The 17,000-nt window shown below is 43.9% G+C and overlaps 1 protein-coding gene across 2 annotated transcripts in view; it reads right to left on the bottom strand.

Moving 5' to 3' along the window:
• The window catches only part of TMOD2 (tropomodulin 2), a 65,129-nt gene extending 48,180 nt beyond the window's left edge, over positions 1–16,949 (bottom strand). The window contains exons 1-2 of one of the 2 annotated variants that reach the window (XM_008016598.3): positions 16,815–16,949; positions 1,003–1,197 (exon numbers count right to left, since the gene is read on the bottom strand). In XM_008016598.3, coding sequence (XP_008014789.1) covers positions 1,003–1,128 — 126 coding nt within the window. In that variant the 5' untranslated portion in view covers positions 1,129–1,197; positions 16,815–16,949. Of the gene's footprint in view, positions 1–1,002; positions 1,201–16,814 lie in introns of both variants that reach the window. The other variant, XM_008016599.3, reaches the window with a different exon arrangement.
• Positions 16,950–17,000: the final 51 nt, after the last annotated feature.

Raw genomic sequence — 17,000 nt, 5'->3', positions numbered from 1 at the left:
CTGAAGAAAGTGCTTGCGAAACAAACAATATAACAAGAGACTTAGCTTTTCAAGAACTCATAAAAACATTGGAAACTGCATTGAAATGAACTTGATATCATGATTATAGTCAGTCTAATCTATTCATTGTTATAAGTTCATCAAAGAGTTCACATTATTTATGCATTTGAAATAAATTAGATATTTTTAAAAAATCTGCATTTGGGGTCGGGTGTGGTGGCTTATACCTGTAATCAAGCACTTTGGGAGGCTGAGGTGGGCGGATTACCTCAGGTCAGGAATTCGAGACCAACGTGGTCAACATGGCGAAACCCTATTTCTACTAAAAATACAAAAATTAGCCAGACATGGTGACATGTACCTGTAATCCCAGCTACTTGGGAGGCTGAGGCAGGAGAATTGCTTGAACCCAGAAGGCAGAGGTTGCAGTGAGCCGAGATCATGCCACTGCACTCCAGCCTGGGTGACAGAGTGAGACTCTGTCTCAAAAAAAAAAAAAAAAAAAAAAAAAAAAAAAAAAAAATCCGCATTTGGGGTTTAAAACCTGGTTTAAATACCATCTCTGACACTTACCAGTGTCAAATCTTATATAAATTACCTCTCTATGTCTGTCTTCTCATTTATGAAATGGGGATAATATAGTTTACCTCATGGGCTTCTGTGTTCAGAGAAATGTATGACTCAGAAAAAAATCAGTAAGATTTGCTCTCTTTTCCTCTTTCCTTCTTTTTCCCCTGTCAGACTAGTCCTTTCTCAACCAATGGAAAATATTTCCCCCCATTTACATTAGGCTGTTTTTGGAGAAATACATTTGCTATATCACACTGTAGTGGCTATGAGGTTCTCTATGAATTTGTAAACACAGATGACCCAGAACCAATCAGAGGAAGAAAAGAAAACACGCATTCAGAGCTAAGGGCTTTCTACCATTGTTTAAGGACCAAGCCATGCCATTTATCCATACTATCATCAACCACTCTGCTTCAGTTCCATGTCACTAACCTCGGGATCTAGGTCATCTAGAACATTTTCCAGCTGTTTCAGTTCCTCTTCTGAGAGTTTGCCAAGAAGCTCATCTTCATCAATGTTCTTGTATTTCTCCAGCTCTTTTTGAAAGGGGAGTGCCATGGCTTCTTATATGCCTTTCTCATGTGCCGCGCACATTTAAATGGTCCAGTTTCCTGAGACTTCAGAATACTGCTAATAAAAAAGAAACACAATTAAAAAAGGATCTCCATTCTGTAAATAAGACTTATTAACAGGAGACACAACTATGCCTCCAATGGAGCCTACTGTATTGAACGAATAATTCAACAGAAAGGTAATATTTCCTTCATTTGCAGAGCAACCTGACAGCTTACAAAGTGTTTTCACATATTTCACTTATTTTGATCTTTACAACAATCCTGTGAGGAGCCCAAGCCGGTATTATCACTTCCATTTTATAGATGACGATTCTGAGGTGAAGGTGGCCTAGTGCTTTGCTTGAGGTCACAGAGCTGGGATGGGTGAACCCCGCCTTCTGATTCCCAGCGTAGTGGGTGCTTTTCCATTATACTACTCTGCCTTCCCTGGCTCTCCACAGAAAAACAGGGGAGAACAATGCACTAATTGTAAGGCAGTTGTAAGAAGCATACTTGTGTCTTTTCAGGGAGAGAGTGATGTGAAGAATACAAAATGGGATTCATTCAGGAACGAGAGTTTGGAACGTCTATGTGAGACAGCATTGTCCAGTAACTCCCCTGCAATTAAACTAAGTGCGATTCTAAAATCCTGGCCACATGAGCACTCTCTCTATTTTTCTCCTGGCTTTGTCTTCCATTCTGTTTCTAGTCTCATTTCCTTTTCATTCTACCTATTCATTCTTTATACCCCCAGACTGTTCTTCTCTCAACCTTTATTTTTTATATCACCTCACTTCTAAATTTTCACCCCAAATGCAATTTTTACTCAATCTCTTCCTCCTTGCAGAGGATTCTACAGATCTTCCTTAGGAAGATACTATTCAAGAAACAGTAATGTACTTCACTGACTGTGCTTCTCCTTAGGAGGTATTACCATCAATCACATCTTTCAGCCCAATAAATTTTTGTTATATACCTACTATTTGCCAGGCATAGTTCTAGAAAACAGAAATACAAAGATAAACAAGATATGCTCCCTTTCCCCAAGAAGATCACAGCTTAGTGAGACAGGCACACAAATAGCAATAATGGCATAAGTATTAGACGTAATGTATAAAGTAGGTTTAAAAACACATGAGGAGGCTGGGCACGGTGGCTCACACCTATAATTCCAGCACTTTTGGAGGCTGAGGCAGGTGGATTACCTGAAGTCAGGAGTTTGAGACAAGCCTGACCAACATGGTGAAACCCTGTCTCTACTAAAAATACAAAAATTAGCTGGGTGTGGTGGCATGTGCCTATAGTCCCAACTACTTGGGAGGCTGAGGCAGGAGAATTGCTTGAACCCGGGAGGCAGAGGTTGCAGTGCTGAGGTGGTGTCACTGCACTCCAGCCTGGGTGACAGAGTGAGATTCTGTCTCAAAAAAAAATACATATATATATATATTTATCAAAATGACCCCTTCCCCAAGATCACAGCTTAGTGAGACAGACACACAAACAGTAATAATGTCATAAGTATTAGACATAATGTATAAAGTAGGTTTGAAAACACATGGGGAAATAATCACTAAGTAGGGGAAGTTTGAGGGGAAACTGTGAAAAAGAGGTTGTATTTAAGGACTGAAGGAAGAGGTCATAAGGTGGACACGGATGGGCAAGTGTCATTCTAGGAAAAGAGAACAGCACAAAGGGGTACAGGATAAGATAGTGAATGATATGCTGGTAGAGCAGGCAGTGTGGCGAGAGAGGGGGATTCATGGAGGAAGGGAGAGGAAAGAACTAAAGACGAGGATGGGACATCTGTGAAGGGCCTTCCTTCCGCACCTTGCTAAGGGACCTGGACTTTATTCTGTTGGGAATGGCAAGCCACCACAGCTTCTTAAAGGAGGGGAGTGATCTGAACATGCCAATCTTTTTTTATGACTTCAAATCATAAGAATGAAGAATGAGTTGGCATGGAATGAGACTGGCTGCAGGTGGGCCTCTTAAGGGCTATTAGAATAGTGTTCCCTTTCCTTTGTGAATTCAACTGCTCACAATGTTCAGGTTTGTGGTTTCTGTGTCGATACTCCTTTCACACGCAATGCAACGCTCTTTTCCATTAGCTCACCTTCTTATTTATTAATATAGAGGTAGGGTCTCCCTGTCGCCCAGGCTGGAATGCAGTGGTACCATCTTGGCTTACTGCAACCTCCACCTCCTGGGCTCATGTGATCCTCCCACCTCAACCTCCAGAGTAGCTGGGATTACAAGTGTGCACCACCACACGCGGGACTACAGGAATGTGCCATGATGCCCAGCTAATTTTTTAATTTTTTTTTTTTTTTGTAGAGATGAGGTCTCCCAGCCCTCCTTTTTTTTTTTTTTTAAGTTTTAATGACTATATTCTAGTAAACAAACAAACAAAAATCCTACTAAAGTCACAGAAACCAATTGGATCTATACGCTTTGTTCTGGCGCCAGCTACCACTAAATTATTGCATCACACAGGACAAGGATGACCCTTATCCATCAAATGAATTGGTTGAACTACCCTACTTAATGGATTCTAAAATGCACACTTTGCCACATTTAACATTCTGAAATTGAGATGTGTCTTAGAATTGATGGTGTCCTACAATTACTGTTGTCCTAGCAGTAGTAAAAATGTACTTGTCATTGCTTGTATCTAAATATCAAAAGCACCAGCTTCAAAACCAGCAGAGTGGATGTCAAGGACTTGGAAGGAAATCCCAGGGACAACTGTGGAATACTCTTTTAAAATTTACAAAGCAGACAATCGTGGGCAGGTGACAATGCAGGTATGTTTAGCAGCACTCTCAAAGAGAGGTACAGATTAGGAGAGTTCCATATAATTATAGAGTGAGTTTAAGTGCCCAGTTCAATGGCTTTTAGTTTTAGTTTTGTTTTTTACAGATTTTTAAAATTACCACTAGATGGCACAGAGGAAATTATTATGTGGAAAAGAACCAGATATAGATGAGTAAAATAGTGATCTAAAATGTTGGACTCTGAGTATGAAGAAGTTTTAAGAATATCAACCAATGAATGCATTCACTTACATTTCCCCTTTTATGTATGCACGGGAGAGATACATGATTTTAAAAATCCATGTATATTCATAGCACATTTATTTGTAATTGCCCAAAATTGAAAACAATCTGAATGATAGTAAATGAATAAAAAACCAATTGTGACCAGGTGCAGTGGCTCACGCCTATAGTCCCAACGCTTCGGGAGGCTGCGGCAGGAGGATTTCTTGAGCTCAGGAATTTGAGACCAGCCTGGGTGACACAGTGAGACCCCATTTCTACATTTTTTTTTTTAATTAGCTGGGCATGGTGGCACATGCCTGTAGTCCCAGTTATTTGGGAGGTTGGGGTGGGAGAATTGCTTGAGCCAGGAGGTCGAGGCTGAAGTGAGCTATGATTGCACCACTGCACTCCAGCCTGGGCAACAGAGTAAGACCCTATCCCTAAATAAAGAAATAAAAATAAATTGTCATATACCCACAAAATGGAATACTTCTCAGCAATAAAAGGGAATGAACTATTGATGTACACAAAACATGGATGAACCTCAAAATAATTATAATGAGAGAAAGAAGACCAAAAAGAACGTACACTGCAGGATTCCATTTATCTAAAATTTTCGAACATGTAAACTAATCTATATGACGGAAAGATATCAGAGCTGCTTAGGCATGGGAGAGAGGTCGGGGGGGGGTGGATGAGAGGAATGACATAGGGGCATAGGGAATCTTTTGGGGATGTTACATATGTTTACTATCTTGATTGTGGTGATGGTTTCACACATACATGCATATGTCAAACCTTATCAAACTGTACACTTGAGATATGTGCACTTTATTGTATGTCATTTATACTTCAGTAAAAAAGATTTCAAAAAACCTATGTGGAAGTCGAAAACAGCTCTTTCAATAAAGTAAAAAGTATTAATTTTTGTTGAGACATGTTCTCACTCTGTTGCCCAGGCTTGAGTTCAGTTGTATGTAATTACAACTCACTGCAGCCTTGACCTCTTGGGCTTAAGTAATCCTCCCACATCAGCCTCCTGAGTAGCTAGGACTACAGGTGTGCACCACCATGCCCGGCTATTTTATTTTTTGAAGATACAGGATCTCACTATGTTAGCCAGGCTGGTCTCCAACTCCTGTGCTCAAATGATCCTCCCAGCTTGGCCTACCAAAGTGCTGGAATTACAGGTCTGAGCTACTGTGCCCAGCCAAAAATTCATATTTTTAAGAAAACATATTATATTGTGATTGCCAGCCTTTTTTTCTTAGTGGTACATAAAATACTGGAGAGTTTTATAATCAATGGTATATTAGAGTTGTTAAGATTCTATTTGAATTTTTTTTTTAATTTTTAAAGACAGGGTTTCACTCTGTTGCCCAGGCTGGCTTGATCATAGCTAACTGTAGCCTCCAATTCCTGGGATCAAGTGATCTTCCTGCTTCAGTCCCTCAAGTAGCTGGGTCTACAGGTGCATGTCACCATGCCCAGCTAATAAAAATTTTTTTTTTTTTGCAGAGATGAGGTCTTACTATGTTGCCCAGGCTGGTCTTGAACTTCTGGGCTCAAGCGATCCTCCTGCCTCAGCCTCCCAAAGTGCTGGAATTATAGGTATGAGCCACAGTGCCCAGCCTCTATTTGGATTTCTATTGCTGGATTCTGTAACTAAACCTAAACTCCCCATTTTTCTCTAAAATGGACTTGCTGTCTAGATTAATCTAGCAGTCAGACACTCCCAACACTCATATCAGCTTCAGATTCTCCCACTTTTTTCTGAGTCCAGCTGGTCAGCACCTCCTGCAGGTCCTTACTGCACAACATTTTTCACACCACCCCTTTTTTTCCACTCTTGTTTCAGCCTTTTGTTCCTTCATGCTTGGACTACTCTGACTGCATCTTGAAAGATTTCTGTTTTTCCCTGTAAGCCACCCAGAACACTATAATTGGATCATTTTTCTCAACACTGCTAACAAGCCACTTCCCTGGTTAAGAACTTACAATGGCTCCCTCTTGTCTACACAATGAAATCCAGACAATCTAGCTCCAAAGCTCCCATGATTTGGCTTTAACCTGCACTTCTTGTTTTCTCTCTCATTACTTTCCTGGGGAGCCCACTTCAGCTAAAATGGTTTATTTGCTCTCTGTGGTAGGCAGAATCATAGTCACCTAAATATGTCCTCCTCCTATTCCTCACATCTGTATGTTACTTTACATGGCACAACAAATGAATTGTGATTAGATTAAGGATAAAGGATTTTTTTTCTTTTTTTGAGACAGAGTTTCACTCTTGTTGCCCAGGCTGGAGTGCAATGGCACGACTTCGGCTCACTGCAACCTCTGCCTCCCAGGTTCAAGCAATTCTGCTTCAGCCTCCAGAGTAGCTGCGATTACAGGCATGCACCACCACACTCAGCTAATTTTTTGTATTTTTAGTAGAGATAGGATTTCACTATGTTGCCCAGGCTGGTCTTGAGCTTCTGATCTCAAGTGATCCACCCACCTCGGCTTCCCAAAGTGCTGGGATTACAGGCGTGAGCCACCATGCCCAGCCCAGATTAAGGATTTAAAAAGAGAAAGACCATTTTGGATGATCTGGGTGTGCCAGCGTAATCCAAAGAACTCTTAAAAGATGGAAGAGGAAGGCAGAAGAGTCAGTGTCATGCAATTTTTTTGCTTTGAAGATGGTGGAAGGAGCCATGAGCCAAGGGATGTGGGCAACCTTTGGAGGCTGGGAAGGGCAAGGACATGGATTTTCCCCTAGGGCCTTCAGAGAGGAATACAGTCCTGTGATACCTTGATTTTAGTCCAGTGACATGTGTTTCAGACTTCTAATTTCCAAAACAGTAAGAATAAATTCGTATTGTTTTAAGCCACTGGATTTATGCTAATTTGTTACAGCAGCATCAGGGAAGGAACATACCCTCTTACCCAAATACTTCCATTTTCCAGGATGATTGTTCTGGCTGTCTTCTGTTTGCCCCTCTACATCCACTCCCCTGCTGCTCCAGGAAGATGATCTATTTAGATTGTATCAATGGGTTCCCTTCCTGTTTGGCCCACAGGAGGCACTAGCAGGAAACTGGAGAGCAGGGGAGGGGGAGGTTGGGTCCAGAAGGTCACATCTCCCAAGAGACAGCCCTCTCCATACAGCTGCCTGCCCCTGGCTGGCCTCAGGCCTTGGGTGGTCAGGGGTCCTTGTGGCAGCTGGTGCCAGAGTTCTGCCTTGTTGGATTCCCTAAATCCTCCCCCTATCTTTGTAAATAGCCTCTTTATTAAAATTTTCTCAAGTTACTCAGTTTGAGTGTAACCCGTTTCTTGTCAGGATGCTGGCTGATATAATAATATTACTTGGAATGCCATTCTTTATTCTCATGGCCTATGTATGTGCTCTGCTTTGGAGACCTGGCTCAGATCCCAGTTCTGCAGGACCACAGAATGTGATTGCTCAATCCAGCAACATAGATGGTTTTTCTTCTATTTCTCTGACCATTTCTTTTTGGTCTCTTTTAGCAATTCTTCTTCCTCCACCTTAAATACTGGCATTCTTCATGGTCTCATCTTATAAATTCTTCTGTTTTCATACTACATATTCTCTCTGGAGGAACTCATTTGCCTCCAAAATTTTAATTATAATATATATCCAGGAGACTCCAAAATCTGTATCTTCATCTTAGACTTTGTTCCTGAGGATTAGGCCCCTATATTTCCATCTGTCTAATCTACATCTCTCCTTGGCTGCCTCAGACACCTCAAATATGTCAGAAGTGCTCTCATCATTTCCTCCTCCAGAATGCCCCATTTCAGGAAATTGGCCAAAAAACCAGGGAGCCATCCTTGACATCTTCTCTCGTCTCTTTTCCAGCCATCAATCACCAAATCCTGTCCTTACCTAAACGTGCGGAGAATCCACCTACTTCACTCATCTGCATTGCCCACATGTCAGCCCTATCCCCTCCTGATCCATTCATCATACAAATGGCCAAAGTGAGCACAGAGTTAAACAGCTCTTCTCTAGTTACTTAAAATCCTCCAGTGGCTTCCACTGTCTCGAGGATAAGGTTCAAATTCAGTCTGTCTTTCTGTCATTCTCATCACCCTCATCCTGCGCTGCACTCCCCATCTCCTCTTGGCTCCAGCCTCCTGGCCCACTTCCAATGCCTGGATCATGCCTTATGTTGTTCTCTCTGCTCAGAACACTCTCACACCACTCCTGTCTGGTTGACTGCTATCCTACTCAGCCCCTGGTCTCATGCAAGCTTCACTTCTTCAGGGAAGCCTTGTTTGGACCTGGAGACAAGGTCTGGGTCACTCCCCATCTCCATGCTACCCCTTTAATCACATCTGTTCTTGGCTTTATTACAACGACTTGCTTTATCTCTATTTTCCTTGCTAATCTCTGTGAGGGAGGGGGGCTGTATGAGTTTTATTCACTGACAAAATCCTGACTCCCAGAACTGTTCTTGATCTGAAGTAGGTATCCAATAAATATTGCATAACAAATGTCATGTGAAAGAAATGAGCTCAAATGAACCCACAGGTCCAGGGCTCATTCCACTCTATCCACTGCTTCCTCTCCCAGTGATGGAACTTTCTGGATCATCTAAGCCCACAGAAGTTTCTTCTTCCTCTAAATTTGTATGCCTACATCACCAATTTGATGTATCTTGCTATCTTTCCATGTATGTTGTATGTATGGTTCTCTCTCCAGCTACACTACAAACTCCCAGAAGACAAGTACCATGTCATAACTCAGTAGGAAAATACATTAATTAATTAAAATAACATGCTAATACTATGTAACAGTAGCTGTTAAAACAAACTGCCTATGTTGTGTCAATGTACACGGGGTCTCAAAGTCAGAGGAGAAAAAACCCTGCATCCTCCTGGAGCACAACTTTGATTTGAAGATTTGGGGAAAAGCTAGTTGTTGTTGTTGTTGTTATTATTATTATTAGAAACAGGGTCTCACTCTGTTCCCCAGGCTAGAGTGCAATGGTGTGATCACAGCTCACTGCAGCCTTGTACTCCTGGGCTTAACTGAACCTCTTGCCTCAATACTCTCCCCACCTCCCTTGACCGCAGCTGAGACTACAGGTGTGTGCCACTATGCTCAGTTAGTTTTTAAATTTTTTGTAGAGATAGGGTCTCGCTACATTGCCTAGGCTGTATTTTTAAAAAATAAATATAGAAATACTGTGGAGATGACTTTGGGAGGCCAAGGTGGGTGGATCACGAGGTCAGGAGATCGAGACCATCCTGGCCAACACAGTGAAACCCCGTTTCTACGAAAAATACAACAAATTAGCCAGGCATGGTGGTGGGTGCCTGTAGTCCCAGCTACTCGGGAAGCTGAGGCAGGAGAATGGCGTGAACCTGGGAGGCGGAGCTTGCAGTGAGCCGAGATCGCACAACTGCACTCCAGCCTGGGTGACAGAACAAGATGCCATCTCAACAACAACAACAAAAAAAGAAATACTGTGGAGATGAATGCAGTATTCTCATAGCTTTCAAAGTCAAATCAGAGCTTTTCCAGCTCATGGCTGGTCTGCTTTTTCCCCCACCAAGGCTGCACAAGGGCTCCCATTTGTCTTCCCTTCCTGTTAGCAATGCTGCAGTGGGAAGTTAGCAAAGCACTGCTACAGCCTCACCTCCAGCAGAGTGTCTCTCCCATGGCAAGCATTTAACATGCAATACGATGCTAATGTACATGCTGGAGTGAAGCAAATGCCTAACAAGGCTTCCAGGAGTCCCAGTGGGCAAGTACAGGAGCCAGTTAGGAAAATGGAAATGGGATTAAAGACTTGAGCTGATGTAAGTATGACTTGGGCCCTTAAGTAACTCTTCCTATTATCCAAATATACAAGCCTTGGGAATGAAAATAAGGAGTATGGTTTTTTCGTTTTTTTTTTTTTTGAGATGGAGTCTCACTCTGTGGCCCAGGCTGGAGGGCAGTGGCGCCATCTCGGCTCCTGCAAGCTCCACCTCCCGGGTTCACGCTATTCTCCTGTCTCAGCCTCCCGAGTAGCTGGGACTACAGGCACCCACCACCACACCCGGCTAATTTTTTGTATTTTTCGTAGAGACGGGGTTTCACTGTGTTAGCCAGGATGGTCTTGATCTCCTGACCTCATGATCTGCCCGCCTCGGCCTCCCAAAGTGCTGGGATTACAGGTGTGAGCAGGAGTATGGCTTTTTTTGCTTCTTATTGCACTACCTTATTTGTATAACTGTGGTATGAAAGAGGAAAATCAGAAACAATGTGAAGTGCTCAGGCTTTGGGCCTGCCTATACACAAAGACAGAACCAAAGCCGAAACAAGCAGCGATCCTATATATTAAACTCAAAAGAAACCAAAGACTAACTTTTACAAAAGAGTAAACAGGCTGGGCTCAGTGGCTCACGTCTGTAATCCCAGCACTTTGGGAGGCCGAGGCAGGTGGATCATGAGGTCAATAGATCAAGACCATCCTGGCCAACATGGTAGAACCTTGTCTCTATTAAAAATACAAAAAAAAAAAAAAAAAAAAAAAGTAGCTGGGCGTGGTGGCACGCGCCTGTAGTCCCACTACTTGGGAGGCTGAGGCAAGAGAATTGCTTTAACCCGGGAGGCAGAGGTTGCAGTGAGCTGAGATTGCACCACTGCACTCCAGCCTGGCGACAGAGCGAGACTCCATCTCAAAATAAATAAATAAATAAATAAAATAAATTTAAAAAAAAAGAATAAACAAAAATTACTCTTCAAAACCTAGTGAGGCTGAGTGCTACAGCTCACAACTATAATCCCAGCACTTTGGGAGGCCGAGGTGAGAGGACACTCTGAGGCCAGGGGTTTGAGACCAGCCTGGGCAACAGAGCAAAACCCCATCTCTACAGAATTTTTTTTTAATTGGTTGGGCATGGTGGCACATGCCTGTAGTCCCAGCTACTTGGGAGGCTGAGGCAGGAGGATCACTTGAGAGTCCAGGAGTTCGAGATAACAGTCAGCTATGACTTCACTGCACTCTAGCCTGGGTGACAAAACAAGACCTTATCTCTAAAAAATTAAAAAATAAAACAAGTTTAAAAAACACCATGAAAAATTTTTTGATTTTTTTTTTAGAGATGGGGTCTTGCTCTATCACCCAGGCTGGAGTGTAGTGGCATGAACATGGCTCACTGTAGCTTTGACCTCCTGGGCTTGAGTGATTCTCCTGCCTCAGCCTCCCAGGTACCTGGGACTACAGGTGCGTGTCATACACCTGGCTACTTTTTGTATTTTTTGTAGCGACAGGGTTTTGCCATGTTGCCCAGGCGGGTCTCAAACTCCTGAGCTCAGGCAATCCACCCACCTTGCCCTCCCAAAGTGCTGGGATTACAGACATAAGTCACCGTGTCCAGCTGTAAAAAGTGTTTTAAATGGGCAAAACAGTGCCATCAATCACCTAGGAGTATGTATATATATAGGAAAGCTACAAAGGACTGCTGATAGGACAAACACCACATTGGGAGCGGGTAGAATTTGATTGGAGAAGGGAGTCTTGGGCTTCAATGGTGCTGGTGATGCTTTATTCCTAAGTGGAAGGGGTCAGTAAATGAGAAGTTATTATTCTTTTTTTTTTTTTTTGAGACGAAGTCTCGCTCTGTCGCCCAGTCTGGAGTGCAGTGGCGTGATCTCGGCTTACTGCAACCTCCACCTCCCAGGTTCAAGCAATTCTTCTGCCTCAGCCTCCTGAGTAGCTGGGACTACAGGCGCATACCACCATGGCCAGCTAATGTTTGTATTTTTAGTAGAGACGGGTTTCACCATGTTGGCCAGGATGGTCTCAAACTCCTGACCTTAGGTGATCTGCCCACCTTGGCCTCCCAAAATGTTGGGATTACAGGTGTGAGCCACTGTGCCCAGCAGAGGTTATTATTCTTTATTATTTTTTTTTTGAGACAGAGTCTTGCTCTGCTACCCAGGCTGGAGTACAGTGGCATGATCTTGGCTTACTGTAACCTCTGCCTCCTAGGTTCAAGTGATTCTCCTGCCCAGCCTCCCAAGTATCTGGGACTACAGGCACATGCCACCATGCCCGGCTAAATTTTGTATTTTTAATGGAGACGTGGTTTCACCATGTTGGCCAGGCTGGTCTTGAGCTCCTGATCCACCTGCCTTGGCCTCCCAAAATGCTGGGATTACAGGCGTGAACCACCACACCCAGCCCTCTTTATTCTTTTTAAAATATCTTTAATATTTCATAATTTTAAACAATTAGTACACTGATTTTCACCAGAGCTAAATCCACATTTTCAAAAACTAGTAAATTAGAACAGAATCTGCATATCAAGGTATCCTCCAACAAAACATGAATTGACCCTAGATATTCAATTCATTTCTGGCTGCTGGGCAAGTATAACATAGCAATGGCCTGTGTTTTATAATGTAGCTATTTGAAGATGAGCCAGTTAAGTTTGTTTTATTTTAAAACAACTAAAAGGCTTCTACATATTCTGGGAAATACTTGCAGAGGATGAAGGACAGAATGAGGTGGGGATAAGAAGTCTCCATCAAAAATATGGTACAGTAATGGGAAGGAACAAGCTGAAAGAGGAATGAGGAACAGATCTTACTAGAAGGTAGAGCTCGTATTTCCCAATCTTACAACACAAAACTTGCCAAAGCTTAAATCATACTTGAAAAACAAGGTGCAGTGATTGCTCCTGTCCAAGGTTAGAAGAACACAGAAGACTAAAAGCACGGGCCTTGGAGTTAATCAACCCAAGGTCTGATGGTGCAGATACGTGTGCAGTGACAACCTCTCCAAACCTCTGTCCCATCCTCAGTAAAACACGCAAAGAACAGTGCTTATCTCAGAAGGCTGAGGTGACACTTAAGGTGACCATGTACATATTAGGCACAGTGGCAAGCGCAAGCTCTCAGTCAAAGCTATTTCTCTTTCGTCCTTGGTTGTGGAATAATCTCCTTTTTTGGGTGTTCTTTCCCTCTGTTTTCCCCATCAAGATCTGCTGAATATAAAGAGGCAGAACCTGTAAGAGCTGCGGGTCAGTGTTGCTAGGTGTAGAAAGCCACCACAGTGTAAGCTGGCCAAGCTATGAGGTAGATTTCCACCTGGGCAGGAAGTAGTCAAAAAGCCAAAAAGTCTTGCTGTTTGCCTAGCCTGCCTCTTGGTTTCCAATTCTCATGGCGGGTCCTATTTCCCGCTGTTGCCTTGTTCCTGTGTTTGGCCTTCTTTTCTGTTTTTAGAGGAGTTCCTGTTTCTTGACCTCTGTCTCCTTGCCTTCCACTTGGAGATCTGTGCCTTTCTGGTTTTTAACTGCCTGTTGCTTTTAACCATGTCCTTCCTCTTGCCTTAGGGAACTTATGGGCTTCTTCTAATTTCCTGATTGGCACCTTGTGTTTCCTGCTTTTTGTCCTTTGATTCATGTGCCCTCCTTTCTTCTGCTTGCTTATGTGGTCTTTGACTCACTCATTTTGTCTCTTTCTTCAGCATTTTATACCAGGTAGGTTTTGATCCAGGCTTCGTTATGACTTATGGATGCTGCGTGCACCCTGACTTGTAAGTGTTTACCTAGATGATGTGCAAAACATTTAGCAACTGGTATAAAATGGACACTGCCCAGTCAGAATGGTTGTTTATCAACAATGAGAACAGTTGTCCCCATGCACACTGCCTGAATAGCAGCCCAGTTCAAGGGACCTCCTGGTCCTTTCTTAGGGCTTGTGCCTCAGCTTGTCTCCTTTCTCCTCTTGTCCAGGCTTGGCATGGCTGGCCTTGTGCCCTGTTTCATGAGCTCGTGTCACTCACAGTCCTGCAGCTGACTTTCTCATCCCCACCCTACCTAACTGTTACTAGGGGAACCCAGGAATACCGATGACACATGTGAAAGAGGGAATAAGTGGGGCAGCTTTGATGCCAAAATAGGATGGCAATTCATAAAAGCAGAAATAGGAAGAAATCATAGCTTTAAGGAAGGTTGTGCTGAAACATGTGACCGAGGCCAAGGATCTCAAAATGGCTTTGGGAGTAAAGGTGGCTATCTCAGTCCATGGAAGAGCCAGAGCAGAAGGGCGCGTCTCATTTTACACAACCACAAAGCCTTAAAGTTATGTAGAATTGACTTTTTGGTGTACTGAAAATAAAAATGGTTCATAGTATACAACAAAGAACTAAGCAGGATAATTTTAGGAAGAAAGATGGGAAATTTAGGTTGAAAAAGTAGACGGGGGTCAAAATGTTATGATCCATTAAAACCAGAAACTGAAATTTGAATTCTAATCTGTAGCTAATGGGAAGCACAAATACTTACAACTTACACATTTAATCATATGTCCTGATATATCACTCAAAAATGCATTAAAGGCAGTTTCTCAAAGTTGGTCCCATGTAATGACAGTCCCTCAAGATATTTTTCATTTTTTATTTTTGCATGCAGTTTGGGAAACATTACAACATTACATATCCCATCCTATGGACATTCCCACCCCATTTACATCCCCATATACAATGATCATTAACCCATGAAAGGCTCCAAAAGTCAAGAATAAACCAACTTTTCCAGCTTTGCTCAATGTTTTCCACATCTGGCTAGGCACTTTCTTTTTCTTGTAACCCATTAACATTCTACATATTTTGGGGAATACTGATTGAGAGATTCACAGATACATACAGACATTCATGCAAGTAAATATGTATATCTTAAATTAATATTTTCATGTATACATATACACATACAATCCAGGAAAAGCTAAAATATCTTTGCAGCAAGGGATTTGTACCCTACCTAGCTGTCACTATCTCCAAATTGTCTTTTACAGCTTTTTTTTTCTCGTCTAGGATTCAAAGTTCATACATCCCAATTCACTGTTGTATCACTCGAGTATTTAATCTACAATAGTTGCCCCCCATTTGCTCTGCCCCATCCCCAAGTCTTTTGGTAGGAACACTACAGAGGTGAAATTATGCCTCCTTATTGCTTCACGATGGGAGACTCACAGTAGATGCTGCTAAACTTGGTCATTTAGTTCCAGTGGTGACCTCCTAATTTCTCCATTGTAAGGACAAATTTTCCCAGAGTAACCTGTGGTGAGATACTTTTAAAATAATATGAAAATCCTATTCCCTAACTACCTTTCACTCAGAGGTTTTGGACCAGTTGGTAAGTCCTTGCCTTATTCAACTGTCATGTTATGGTTTGCAGAGCGCCGAATTTCTGATTCTCTCATTCTTTCCATTGTGTATTTCTTTTTCAAACAATAATCCATCCGTATGCATCTTCTCTTTTCTGTATATATACACTCTGGTTACTTCTTGCTGGGGCTTCCTCCCCCACCACCATGCTGACCACATTTGACCACTCATGCCCAGCCCTAGGGAGCCACTAACCCTTTATCTGCTGATCCCATCACTTCACCTTCAGCAAATTAAAGACAAAAACAAAAACAAACCCCATCACTTTGTTGCCCACCAATGTACAGTTCCTTACAAAAATTAAAATGATTGCAATGCATATTTACTGGGTTAGACTGAAGAGAGTAGACAGAGAAAATCAGTTTTCTCTTAAAAAAATCAGATTGCTGAAGCTCTGAAAAATCTTTCCTCCTCACTAGGGCAGAGGCGCTTGTTGTCACAATCAGGCTTTCTGTAGTGCTGTTTGAAACAGAAACACTCTCATCTTCTCAGTTCCCTGAGAGGGGAGAATCTTGGAAGAACAGAGGTTTACAAATCATTTAGCCCAAACGCCCCACTTAATAGGCAGAGGCCCAGAGAGGTGGAGAGACTTGCCCAGGTCCCTCAGCTCCTGAATGGTCGAGCTAATAGGAGAACCTGGTTTTTGAAACACCTCCCCCGATATTCTTTTCATTCCCTTCCCAAATGCCTCGTGATTCAGATATGTAATGGGCACAGACGAAGCTGCAGCAAACGCGGCCTCCTTCACCGCTAATTTGCATTGTGACGGCATCACCTTCCTACCTCTGAATATTCTAAAAATTCCCATTAGGAGCCTTTTATTATTGTTTTAAAAATTCACCTTCATTTTCGCAGGCCAACAGGGAAAATTTAGGAAGCCTCAATGGAGCACATACTACCATTACTTTAACCAGAAAAGTAATAACAATAATAATAAGGTTCTCGAGGATCCGCACGAGGCCGCTTTCTGGGAGGCTGAAACGCCCGGCGAGTGACAGCTCCAGCGATCTCAGGAAAGACGCCGGCCAGTCCACCCCTCCCCATCGCCTGCTGAAGGAGGCAGGGAGATGCATACCGCTCCAGAAGCTCATCAAACATGCACAGGAAGGGGGAAAGTGGGGGAACAAAGCCCGGCGTGGAAGAACACAGCCCCGCAGCCCGGGAGGACAGGAGACCGCGCCCTCCACGCCGCGGCCCAGCGAGCTGCAGAGGCTGCGGCACCGCAGTGCGGGGCGCGGGACCCACACCCCGGCGGGCGCCTCCCGTCCGGGCGCAGCGCCTGGTCTCCCAGAGCAGCCGGCCAGGCCGGGAGGCGAGAGGCGAGAGGCGGCCCGGCTCTGCGCGCCCGCCCGGCCGAGAGCCCATGCCGCGGAGCATCCTCCCGCGGGCAGGGAGGGCGCGGCGGCCACAGCGCTGCGGGCCCGGGGGCTGCAGACAGCGGCTGGCCAGAGCAGGCCCCACCCGCCCCCCGGCGCGCTCACCCGTCCGTGCACTCATCCCGGAGCCAGCGGTGCGGGCCGTCAGTCCGTCAGCCCCGGTGGAGCGGGGCCGGGAGAGCAGGGGCGGCGCCGTGGCCGGGGCGAGAGCAGCGATCAACAGGCGGCTCCCGGCCGGGCGCGGCGCCGGGGCGCGCGGCTGCAGCGGAGCAGGCTGGGAAGCGTAGTTCC

Source organism: Chlorocebus sabaeus, chromosome 26 (genome assembly GCF_047675955.1).
Source record: "Chlorocebus sabaeus isolate Y175 chromosome 26, mChlSab1.0.hap1, whole genome shotgun sequence".
Lineage (NCBI taxonomy): Eukaryota > Metazoa > Chordata > Mammalia > Primates > Cercopithecidae > Chlorocebus > Chlorocebus sabaeus.
The sequence above is the reverse complement of the archived record's forward strand: the minus strand, read 5'-3'. Positions and strand labels throughout refer to the sequence as shown.